The 12,371-nt window shown below is 38.5% G+C and overlaps 1 protein-coding gene across 2 annotated transcripts in view; it reads right to left on the bottom strand.

Moving 5' to 3' along the window:
• KIF25 (kinesin family member 25) overlaps positions 1 to 12,371 on the bottom strand; it is a 40,914-nt gene that overhangs the window by 12,094 nt on the left and 16,449 nt on the right. For both annotated transcript variants that reach the window (XM_027712076.2, XM_039379497.1), the window contains 4 exons: positions 10,616 to 10,683; positions 5,774 to 5,848; positions 1,330 to 1,479; positions 92 to 268 (listed from right to left, as the gene is read on the bottom strand). In XM_027712076.2, the coding sequence (XP_027567877.2) occupies positions 92 to 268; positions 1,330 to 1,479; positions 5,774 to 5,848; positions 10,616 to 10,683 (470 nt within the window). The remainder of the gene's footprint in view (positions 1 to 91; positions 269 to 1,329; positions 1,480 to 5,773; positions 5,849 to 10,615; positions 10,684 to 12,371) is intronic.

Genomic DNA, 12,371 nt, shown 5'->3' with positions numbered 1-12,371 from the left:
ATCTCGTGCCTATAATGCAATTTTGTGACAGCTGTACATTGCATTAACACCAGACCATGTTTGGATGGCAAGGATCAAGTCATGTACTTACTCATGCGTAAGCAATGGAACATCACTCTTCCCTTCTCTGGTTGTGACAACATCACGCTTGATGCTAAATACTTTTCCATAACTGTCTTTGGCCAGAAGATCAAAAATTTCATTATTATACACTTCTACAACAGAAACCTCAACCCAGTAACTTCCTGGTGGCTTTTCTGAAATAAGCCTGGAAAATAAAAATAAGGGGAAAAAAAAAAAGAAGAAAAAAGCCAAAAAATGTTCAAGTCAAACCCCAAGTAAGCAACGTGTAAATAAAGATTTATTCTTTAATTGTAATCTAATTTTAATCTGATAAAAGTGCATATTAAGTATCTGTAGCTGTGGCTTTGTCTTATCCATATGATAATGTTAAGCTGAAGAATCAGAATATACAGTTAAGTTATACATGAAGCAGTATATAAAATTTAACTTTCCAAACAGTTGTACTGACTTAAATTGTTTTTCTCCACTAGCCTCCTGCCTCAAGATTTTTTTATATCATTTCTCTGCTGGTTGTTATTGCATTCAGAGCTCAGGGTATAAAATCTGGCAGAGTGCAAGCAATGAACAGACAGAGATGGCAAACTAGATCTGTAAGAAGTTATCTGTCCACAGCCTGGGAAAATTAATAAATTAAGGGCTTGTCTATTCAGGAGAGTATTTACAGTTAGACAGTTATTCTCATACAAAACTGGATCTTTAATTTAGCTTATACACTTCTCCAAAAGAAACAGGCTTAGCTGGAAAAACCTCTAATGGCTCTTCTGTTATAACACAGCAGCACATCAGTTCAATCTTGTATTAGGTTCAAGTAAAAAAATTCTCAAAGCAGGAGCAGATTGTGGTTAAAAATGCTGCTATCCTTTGGGACTTAGATCTAATCTGGATCCTCTTCATCTATTCAATTGTCAATTTTCACTAAACTTGTAAGAACTTAATTATCTTTTGGACTCCACAACTATAGTTGAAACATTTTCAAAAGCTAATTAGGTGTCTGAAAGACAGATGGACAGATAGCACACAGCAAGACTGCATAATCTTATTGTCTTAGAAAATCAGATTAAGCAGGAGAGAGACTAGAAATCCATATAAAAACTAAAAAAATCAAATGGCAGTCAGAGAAGATATAAATATTAATCATTCTGAAGCTGAAATCTGTAATGATAAATACATTACAAACATTATTTCATTCTTTCTATAAAATTTAAGGTGACTACCACTGACAACAAGCCTTTACTTAGTTTATACCTGAACACTTCTTGGGTAGCTCGAGGAATAATTCCAAGTTCTGATTCATCTTCTATAGTGAATGCAAAGTTCCCCTCTACCTGTGGTCCCAACATTGTGTATGTCTTCCCACTTCCAGTTTGCCCGTAAGCCATGATACACACATTGTACCTGAAATTTAAAAGGGCTTTCATTTATTTTACTGTTACCAAATGTGTTTGTTAGGTGGCAAGTCAAACCCCAAACGATTTGGGAACACAAACCGAAACAAAAAAATAAATACACTGCCCCTGATTTCTTTCTGGAGATCTCAAAATCTGAAAGTAACTAAAGTATTGCCCATAACATCCCCTAAACAGATTTTATTTTTTAAGCAGAGTTGAAGGGATGCTTTTAAGAAGTTGTTTCAGGGATGCTTAGCTTGGAATGACTGATGAGGTTAGATGTCCTGTCTGCTCAACTTCCAGTAAGTGCACTACTGAGCTGCTTGTAAATCAGCTTGTGAAGCACTGCAGTTTACCAGACAGCATTTTAAAGTAAACCATCAGTGGGTTTGATTTGTCTTACAGTGCTGTGCTGCAAACCACTGCACTAGTGGTCTTAACAGCTGGGAACTCTTCATCTCTCATAGCCTTTTTCAGGCAGGCTCATCAGTCAGAGAAGACAGCCCTAATAATAAGAGGCACAAATTTTATACCAAAAGCATTAGTTCAGTATGAGCATGCACACAATGACTACTCTGGAATAAAGGTGGCAGGAACTGCTCTGATATGGACAAGTCGAAGATGAAAAGTGTACAACATTAGTGCACAGGTACAGGCATCTATGAAACACAATTCGCCGTCTTCTGAAGTAGACAAGTAAATACATCTAATGCACAGAGCTCTGAAACTGCCTTTTTCACTGCACTGAAAATAATAAAAAAAATAGTCCACAGTTGTGAGCTCAGTTGTGGATGTCTGTGCTGTTCAGGGATCTGAACTTAGAGGTATGATTCCTATCTAGAAAGTGTGTTTCTAACACAATTAGATCAAAGTCAACACCTTAAACAAAACAAGTGGGAGGGCACAGATGCATCCAGCCACAGTACTGCTTTGTAGGGAGGACCGATACTGTATTGTACTCCTTGGCTGCATCTGCTCTGCAGCACCTGCCAGCATCTTGGTGTTGACCATAGAACTGTGCCAGCAAAACCCTTGGAAGACATGTAGTTATGCTGATAGGACCACTCCCTCCCTGGACTATCTTGTTTGTTCAGAGACACAACATTAGCAGAATCTCCATACACGAGGAGCACTTTGCCGTTTGCTGAAATTTCTGTTCTATTGGAGAGTCGCAAGAATGGACTTGCTCCTGTTCTGCCAGGGAGTAAAATTTCACTGCCTAAGCTACCTCCTCTGTGGGCAGACCTGAAACAGCTGCTTCTGGTTATGCAATGCTTTTCCTCATATCAAAAATGTTGTTTCAAGCACATGCCATATTTCAATGAACACTCCTCATCTAATTGTTTTAAATGTATGGCTTCAAGCCATGAAATATTTACATGGCCACTGCCACAATCTTTTGCATATTAAACATGCCTAGAAGCAATTATTTTGGGAGGATTATTTAGAAAGCTTTCTCTTGTTAGAAAGAAATGTGGGCTGATAAGCTACACAGCAAATACCTGGGTGACCTTTCTGGGGATGTGAAATCAAAGTTGCAGTCAGTAAACTTATAGTAAGGTCCCTCCAGATTTTAGGATACAGAGTGTAAAATAGGATTCTAATAATAGATTTGATGAAGTAAAGGAGATAACTGTAACTGAAAACAAATAGCACTGCAGTAAAATTAAATGTGATGGATATTAGGGCTGTAAATCTGAAATGAGGACTTCTTGAAGTATTCACTGCTGACATGACTCTACTTGTATTTATGTCAGTAGAAAAGGTCACGCTAACTTTAGTAGTTTTCAGCTAGACTAATAATGAGCAATTTTCCCAATTCCACCCCTCATGCACACTGCCTGGCCACTTGTAGGTTATTGAGACTTCTAGCTCTGCTTCAAAATCAAAGAGATCTTTGGAACCAAAATGGGAGCCAAAAATTTGCAGGTTGTAGTTTTCCACAGGAAAAACAGAATTAAAGTCTTCTTAGAAGTCTGTCAGACTTTCCCATAGTCCAGCTAATCAAATTTTCCTTAATTGTTGCTTGTTAGAAGACAGTAAACATCATGGACAAAATACTTCTGGCAGGATATAAATGATATGATTAGAAGCTAAGTAGACAAGTGATTGGAACATTGAAGAGACAGATGCAAATTGGGTATCAATCAGTGAAAATTTCTCTGCCAAAGCCAAAACAGTATTTCAGTAAGCCCAAATGAGCTAAAACTGGCCAAAGCGGTATTATATCTAAGTAGGCACAGGAGAGAATGAATTGTTGGGGGATTCAACAAGCACCAGATTACTATATATTTACCTGTATAATAGTTTACTTCATTGGTGTTCTGGTTCCAACATAAAGGTTTCAAATAGAGAAGTCTAAAAATTTTTTACTATGATTCACCAGATATTTTTCCTTCTCCTCTGCTTCTTACTATATATAACAGTTATATTCTTGTTTAGAAAATTCTTACTGTCAAGCTAGAATACCAGTAGTTTTGTAGCACTCTCCTGAAAAGAGTGTGGGTGTTCACTGTAGCAAAGTTATGACTAGGAGAAACACTGTTTAAGAAAATCAAAAGGAGGAGAAATGTATTTTCCTCTTTAAAATAGACAAAAAAGTTTGATTCTTCAATGCTGTAAAGAAATGCTATATTACTCCCTTGCTGGCCCTGTATGACTCACTGTAAACTTTGAAGCCTGCTGTACTTTGTCTGTTTTGCATATGGAAAAATCCTTCCTGTATATTTATACTGAAAAATGAAACAATTCATTAAGAAAGAAAAATAAAGAAAAAATAAGGAAAAGGAGCAGAACACTACTTTCCACTTAACCTAAAAGTTGTTACAGACCACTTTGGAACCCAGACTAAAACAATCAGGAGCAGCAAAGAGGTTCAAGGCTCAGACTAAGTATGTCTGTTTCCCATTTACAATAGGAAGGCTGCTGTGCTCATATGCACAGACTTACCTTCCCTGAAAATCTGCTCCTGTTTAAACAGCACTTCCGGAAGAACAAGACAGGTCTTTTGTTTTTAATAACATTTCCTAACTGAAAACAAAAATGCTGGATTCTAGGACAGGATTCTCCCAGTGTGAAAATTAGAAAGTGGGAAGTACAGCAGATCAAGGTACAAATTGGGTATATCTGAAGACACTTAAGTGACATACTGAGCCAAAGCAAAATTATGTTCATTGCAAAAGGAAAAGTAGGGGGAGAAAACAGTAGTTTTAAGACTTCTTTAAACTCCTCCAACCTAGTGGTCCCTAGGTTTGCTTAGCTACAGAAGCTGTGGTTACTTATCACTGGTAAACAAGAATAATGTGATATATGACTTTCCTCAGCCCAGGTAGCCCTTGGGGGCCCCTCTGTGGCATATGCAAAGGGATGTCTGGGATTTCCCAATATCCACAGTATCCTGATATACCTCTTTTAGGCCACTTTTAAGAAATGGAGACTTGGAAACTTCAGTGCACACACTGCCAGGAACAAGGACTGCAACAGTTCAACTCTGCCACTGTGGAGGGAAAGGAACTGTCTTTTCCTCTACAGGGAGGGAAAGCTACATGACAGCTTTACCATATAATCAAGTGACATTGGAGCAGGGATGAAAAAGGAGCAGAAAAGAAGTTATGTACAAATCTCAGTTCAAGCCTGAAGGTTTATAACAGTATGCACTTTAAGGCTTCTTTGCAAGAATAGCTTAAGTTGGCTCTAGTATAAATGAGAAATCACTTTATAAACTTAAGCGGCTAGAAGTAATTTCATATACTCGCTAGTGCTTGTTACTGATCAGTCTTGTATTCAAACCAGAATGCTGTTTTACCCCTGTGCCTGAAGAAGCAGTAGAACTGCGACTGAGGATGCTCCATTCTGGTTCAACCAGGAATCGATCACACCACGTCCAATGGCCTGTGCTCGCGCATAACCAGAACTAAGAGTGGCCCTGGCAGGCCTTTCATATGTGAACTGTTGGACAAGATGTACCACCATTTCTGCAACTGGAAAATGGTAGGTTATGAAACATAACCTACAAATCCCCCATTAGAAGCGATGCTTCAGTTTGCCAGAAGCAGACCAGAGGAAAAAACTTTTTTTATTTTTACAAATTTATCTGCTCTGCTAAATTTTGTAAAGCGTTTTCACTGTTTATACAGGGAAACAACATTCACTTGATGTTGAGTAGAAAGAAAACAGGAAAATGGAACTGCAAAGCCACAAAACTTGACTGGATCACCACTATTAAGTAATTTTCTTTTTTAATTTATGCGTTTCAGTAGATTATTGTGCTTTAGCTTTCTTACTCCCACTTTTTAACTTACCCATCCAGAAGAGATGTTAGCAAAGGGGCCACATCTGCAAACACTGCATCTTGAGACTCTGAATCATTGTAAACTCTGAGGAAAAAAGTGCAATGATTAACCAAATTAAAAATATAAATATGTTGTCACAATACAAGAATGCAAACTATGGAAAATGTAGGCCAGTGACATAAAACATGGAGCCTGCTGACATTTTTATGTCAGGGAACTGAAAATTAGAACTCCAAGGTTCTCACTCACTTTTTGGGAGGAGCTGTTGTGTGTGCTGGAGGGAATGAGCCAGAGGTGTACACTTGTAAGAGGTACACAGGCTGCAAACTTGCCTGGGGATTTGCCTCAGAAGACTCAGTGGCAGAGCAGAAATCAGAATAGACCTGACAGTCATGTTTAAAGATGCACTGTCTTTGTGGGCAGTATCAGCCTAAGGTATTTCCATCCTCACCCCCATGAACTATCTACTCTGAAATCAACACTTCTCACTCAAGGGAAGACTTTCTATTACATTGTAATATGGATTGCAGATTAATTTTCAAAGAGAATGAAAGACAATTAAATTTAATGAGTTATTCCGCCTCTTAGAAAAGAGCAATGACAGTTCAATCCTTAGGCCAAAACTATGATGTCTGAAACAACCCCAATAGTTTTTCAAATGCAAGGAGTAAAGAACTAAACACAGGACACTCAAAGAAATCTTTCCTCCAACCCTTTCAAGTTTGTAACAACATAAACTCAAGACCTGAAAATAGGAAATCATCAGAGAGAAGAAATTCTGATCATAAAACGTGGACATGCTAACTCATTCATTTCTTCTCTAGCGCACCAAAAATGTATCCTCCCCAAGATTACAGCCTGCAGCGCGCATTGTTTATACAAGATGAACATAATCTAAAACATGAATGTCATTAGCCACACTTAAATATTTGAGGTATGAATGCCTATTTTTGTCAAAAGTTCCCTTTTTGGTATCTTTCTGTGGTGATTTTTTTTTATTTTTTTGTTTAGCTAGCTCTGTTTTCCAATGAGTGATACGTGTTCCTTATAGCTCACAGCAAAAGGGCTAATTAGAAACGGGAATTTTGGTAGCAGCAAACATTACAAAACATAGGCACTTCACTGTGTATACAGTGCACTAGTTGACTTCACCTAGCAGTATCCCACAGCTTGTGTATGATACTACGGGTTTAAGTGAATGAAGATGAAGTGTGCTCTTCAGCATTTACTCAACCCTCTTTGTATATCTGACTATGATCTGTCTGCTACAGTCTATAGAGTCCACAAATAGAATTTTTGTATTCATGTTCTCCATAAATAAGACTGTGCAGAGGGATCACTGATAAACAGATACAGAACTGGAGTCAATACACTGAGTTCTGCATTTTTCCTGACAATAGACAGAGGAAGGAGCAAGAAACACTGTGGTGGCTGGAGACACAATAATTCATCTCTGTGCCTCATCCTAATCCTTGAAAGCTGTAAACTGGCCTCAAAATTGAAATATGAGTTGAATCTCTGTTTCAAAATAAATATTATTAGAATTAGCATTCAGTTTCTTTTTGCATCTTGCTGAATTCTTGGCTTGAAGTAACATCCTGTGGCAACGTGTTCCACAGACTAATTGTAAGTTCCATGAAAATGTACTCTCTTTAATCAGGAAAGGAGCACTTGTCTGGCTTGAAGGACACATACTGGTTGTACTGCCATTTCTCTGATGTGCCCTTATAGTACACAGAGAAACCAACAAATATGCAGAGATGTGGCACAGTTTGTACCAGGAAGACACAGACACTGAATAGCAATACTCCATCCTTGCTTTGCATGCATATGAGCATATGCTTCAGTTAACTTTGCACATCAAATCTGCAAGGCCAATACAAGAGTGCAAAAGCACTTCCAAACACTTTTCTCTGCTTCATCTATTATCTGCACTTGATGAAATATTCATTAGCACCAAGTCCTCCATCTTAACCAACTAGGCTTCTAACTCAGTATGTGTTGAAATATTTTTTCTTAGCATATCAAAACATCTCAGAGCTAATACATAAATTTAAAAAGGGAAAAGAAAAAAGAAAAAATAAACTTAGAAAGGTATTTTAAAGACTAAAACATTCACTGTGTCTTCAGATGCCATTGATGACTTTTGTGGACTAAGACAGCAAACAGATTGCTAGCAGCCACAACCCAGGCTAGAGTTAGCCAGTCTTAGCAGTTCATTTGCACTGCAAATTAGAATCACAGAATCATTACGGTTGGAAAAGACCTCCAAGATCATCAAGTCCAACCTTTGACCAAACACCTTGTCAACTAAACCATAGCACTAAGTGCCACGTCGAGTCGTTTCCTGAACACTTCCAGGGATGGTGACTCCACCACCTCCCTAGGCAGCCCATTTCAATGCTTAACCACCCTTTCTGTGAAGAAATTGAGTGTAGTGCAGCTTGAGGCCATTACCTCCAAGTAGTACAGCCTCAGACAGCTATGTCAGGGTCAGGCTCTGGTAGCCGATCAGCGGAAAGGCACAGGGCTCCATGTTACAGTAACTACTCCAAATATTTACTCAACTTCCTAAAGGAGTTTTACTGCCACTACTTAGCTGCTGTGGTTCAAATGCTACTCCTACCCAAATAAAATGGTTTATAAAGTAATCTTGAACTAGTTTATGCTACACTATAACCACAGCAGCAGCTGAAGTATGGACACCCACTTCACTAGCTATCTGAAACCATGAAAGATGCCGCAAATCCAAAGTCTCACTTTCTTTAACCCCGTGTATTTTTACCAGAACGATGATAGATTTGTCCCTGTATACTGATTAATGTTAATTTCACCTTGAAAAATTCTGAGCTTCTTTTTTATTTTCCTAACTGATTTGCCAATAAAATCGTGAAAGCATAACATGCTGAAAGCTGGAATTTTCTTCCTGAGCTGAAATCAAATATTTTGACATTTATTAGTTCCATAAAATGTTGCTAAAAAAATAAACATTTTTGAGTTCATAAGAACCATATGCTCCTCTGTTTATAAAAAAGAGTTGTTCTGGGACACTAAAAAAACATTCCCCAAGAACTGCATTCTTTGGGGGATTTACATTTTTTTAACCCTTTTCCTGATTATCAGGATCTACACCACATTTCCAGAGTCACAGCACTCTGGAGTCCTGTGTCAATATCATTAACTGTATTGCTCTACAGAGTTGAATTCCAACATTATTCTGTATTTATTTCAACTAGCATGGCTGTGTTAGGTACAGCTGAAAGGTGAAAGGATTTACTTTGAGTAGCTTAGCAGACATGTGAGGGGGCCATGTATCCTAAGAGATCTCATATGCCTTGAATCAAAGGAGTCCTATAACCTAGGGAGTCAGTAAAGCTTCCCCAGGATTTGCATTATCTCAGGAATTTTCAAGTGATTGGTGGCCTACAGGACAGTTTCTGTGAATAGAAAAAGGCAGCATTTTAGAAGGAACCTCGAGGAAAGGGTGAATGACTAGCAATCTTTAGCAAACCTATGGCAATTCAGGCTAAATCTTAAGTTTAAACCAGGACAGATAATTCATTTTGCATACATTTGACTTTAAATAAGGTTTTGCCTTCAAGCAAGGAAGCATGAAACTGTCCTCATATGTTCTGTTTCCAGAAGGTTTTGAAACATGGTTGGAGGTTGAGAGCCTACCGAGTCATTGCAATATATAGATACAAAGTTTGCATTAGAAAAAAGGCACTGGGGTAAAATTTTGTATTTTTTTTCGTTTACAGAAATCTCATTTGTATTATTTTAACTCTTCATTCCTGTTTTCAGAGATTCAGGTCAGCACCATTCTGAAAGAACAGAAGGCACCCTTCAAGCCTGACTCGCTGCATTTTTCCGTCTCATACTGACTCTCTGGTGCCACCGAAACCCTTATCACAACTGGTACATTCCAAATCACACTCATCTATGCGGATTTTTGAGCACCTAACATGGAAAGTAGTCACACTATAGCCTTTCCCTTGGGGAGCAGTGATTTACATGCCACTACTCTACCCTGCTGTCTGTGTTCAGGTTGTTTGGACATCAACTCCTACAAGTGCTCAGTCCAGTTTCTGGCTCAAGTCATGCTGTATGTCTAATGCTGAAGTCAAGCAATCCACCTCAGTTCATAGAATCATTGAATGGTTTTGGTTTGAAGGAATCTTTAAAGGTCACCTAGTATAACCCCGCTGCACTGAGCAGGGACATCTTCAACTAGATCAGGTTGCTTAGAACCCCATTCCACCTGACCTTGGATGTTTCCAGGGATGTGGCATCTATTCCCTCTCTGGGTAACCTGTTCCAGTATTTCACTACTTTCATTGTAAAAAAATTCTTCCTTATATCTATTCTCAGTTGACCTTCTTTTAGTTTAAAACTATTACCCCTTTTCCTATTGCAACAGGCCCTGCTAAAAAGTTTGGCCCCATTTTCTTATGGGCCCTCTTTAAATACTGAGAGACAAATGTCCTTCTTACCTTTAAAATATTTTGCTACCTCGCAACATGTTGCAAGGATCATGACAGCTACTCAGATTGTGAAGAGTCAAATAAGTCTATAAAGGTTTCAAATTTAGGCATATCTGCAGTCTTTATTGAGAGGGAGCACTGTCATCTATACCCCAAAGTGCACTATTCTGCCCTGGGAAGAACATATATATCACACTAAAAAAACCCCAACAACCTCCCTCTCCTAACCCCCCAGCCACCTCACCCAAAATCCCAACCAAAAAAACACCACATTACCTTCTAGCCAATGCCTACTAAAAAAATCAGTCTTCACTATACAAATATTCCATCAATCCAGATTTCCAGACTGCTGCACAGGACTACCCACCTTTCAAACTGAAAAGTCTTGTTTATTGATGCATGACCAGGACGGTTACACTTGACAAGGACAGTTTCCTAAGAGAAAAAAAACCCAAAATATTTATAGTTAATATGACAGGCACACACACAACAAGAAATGTGTATCAATTCTAATGTTCCAGGTGGCAGCAGTAATTAAGGATCAGGAAGTCCAAGGCCCTTCACCCACCAACACACAAGGCTTTAGAGCCTGTACACTGCAGTGAACTAGTAAGACCATAAGAAAGGATTTCAAATCCCACTGAGGTTATTAAATAACAACCAACACAAAACATACACTTAAGTTCAACAGAAAGATACAAACCCTTACATGAACTTCTTTTGTACCTAGAAAGTCACAGGCAAGTAAAACCAACCTTCCTAACTGCCACCACAGGTAGAAAAATTGGCAAAAAGAGCTCTTTTTTCTTATTTGACAAATTTTCACAGTGCCTTTTTAGACTGATTTCATATATAGTTATGTCTAGAACTAAGCACAAGATGCACATTTCATTAAATAACAAGCTAGTTCACAACTGTAAGAAAGAGTTGCACTAGTACAATTGGTAGAATTCCATGAGGTTTTAGTGGAATCCACTTTCCAGATGAATTATACAGTAGCTTTGTAAGTCCGGCAAATATGTAGGCCGCTCTCTAAACTATTAGCGGAGTACAATCACAGCAGTCTGACATGCCTTATGTAGCAAACTCTGTGCCCTTCTGCCCCTCATGGCTGAAGTTGCCTAACTGCTGCAAAAAGCAAAGAAAAATTATGTGGGGGTTTACAACAATTTGGGTGGAAGCTCACTAGCACACAAAATACTTCATCCCAGTCAAGAAGGTTTCCTACCTTACTAACCTGTGGTTACAGAACTGCATTTGATGGGAGTGCTGAAATTCATAATGTGCTTCAGGCAAGTAGCTTGGAATGCTGAACTAGTGGCCTTCAAATGAGTAGTGCCACAGACTGAAGTCGTAAAAAGCTGACTAAATAATGATTGCATAGCAGTATGCCCAGCAGGCAAATGGCTAATAAACATCGAATTTCTTGCTTTGAGTTTACAAGTATTTCTTCCTCTTTGGAGAAAGAAAATGTATCATTATCAAAGTAATGATGACAGAAACACTTACTCTGCATAATGAGGTATGTTACCTAGTAGTGCCAAAATTAGCAGAGTACAGATCTCAGTAAAACACTTTGCTACAAAATGGCCTGACACAGAAATTCGGATAGGATCAGCAACCAACAGGCTACAGGGGAAGGGAAAAAGGAAAAAAAAAACAAACGAAAAGCATATAGAGTTATGGAAGACATTTCTGATTCAGATATCAAATTTACTTGCAGAGCAGCTTTCTCTAGGGTGAAAAATGAGACAGAAAAAACCTCTATTTTGTGTAACACAGAAACAAAAGAATTAACTGTTAATAGGCAGAAGTTTCATATGAGCATTTGTAATGACCTTCCTTTCTCAGGAGCTCAGTATGGCCTAACATATCCACCACAGCTGCAGGCCTACAGAATCTCATCAAGTTTCCCTGTCAATAGGGTTTGTGAAATCCATACTGCTGTCTCACATGAACACCAAAGAACCTTTTTTGCACCCCAGAGTTACAGAATACTCCCAGTCTGAGTTCTTTCAGTGCCATAAGGATCATGAAAATTACAAAAGGATTTTCAGGAAAAAACCCGGAAAGACAAGTGTGGTGGTTTGGGCTAGGCCTCCCTTGGTGACCAGTTTGTAACC

Source organism: Pipra filicauda, unplaced genomic scaffold, assembly GCF_003945595.2.
Source record: "Pipra filicauda isolate LSUMZ 115617 unplaced genomic scaffold, ASM394559v2 scaffold16_size7369187_pilon, whole genome shotgun sequence".
NCBI lineage: Eukaryota > Metazoa > Chordata > Aves > Passeriformes > Pipridae > Pipra > Pipra filicauda.
The sequence above is the reverse complement of the archived record's forward strand: the minus strand, read 5'-3'. Positions and strand labels throughout refer to the sequence as shown.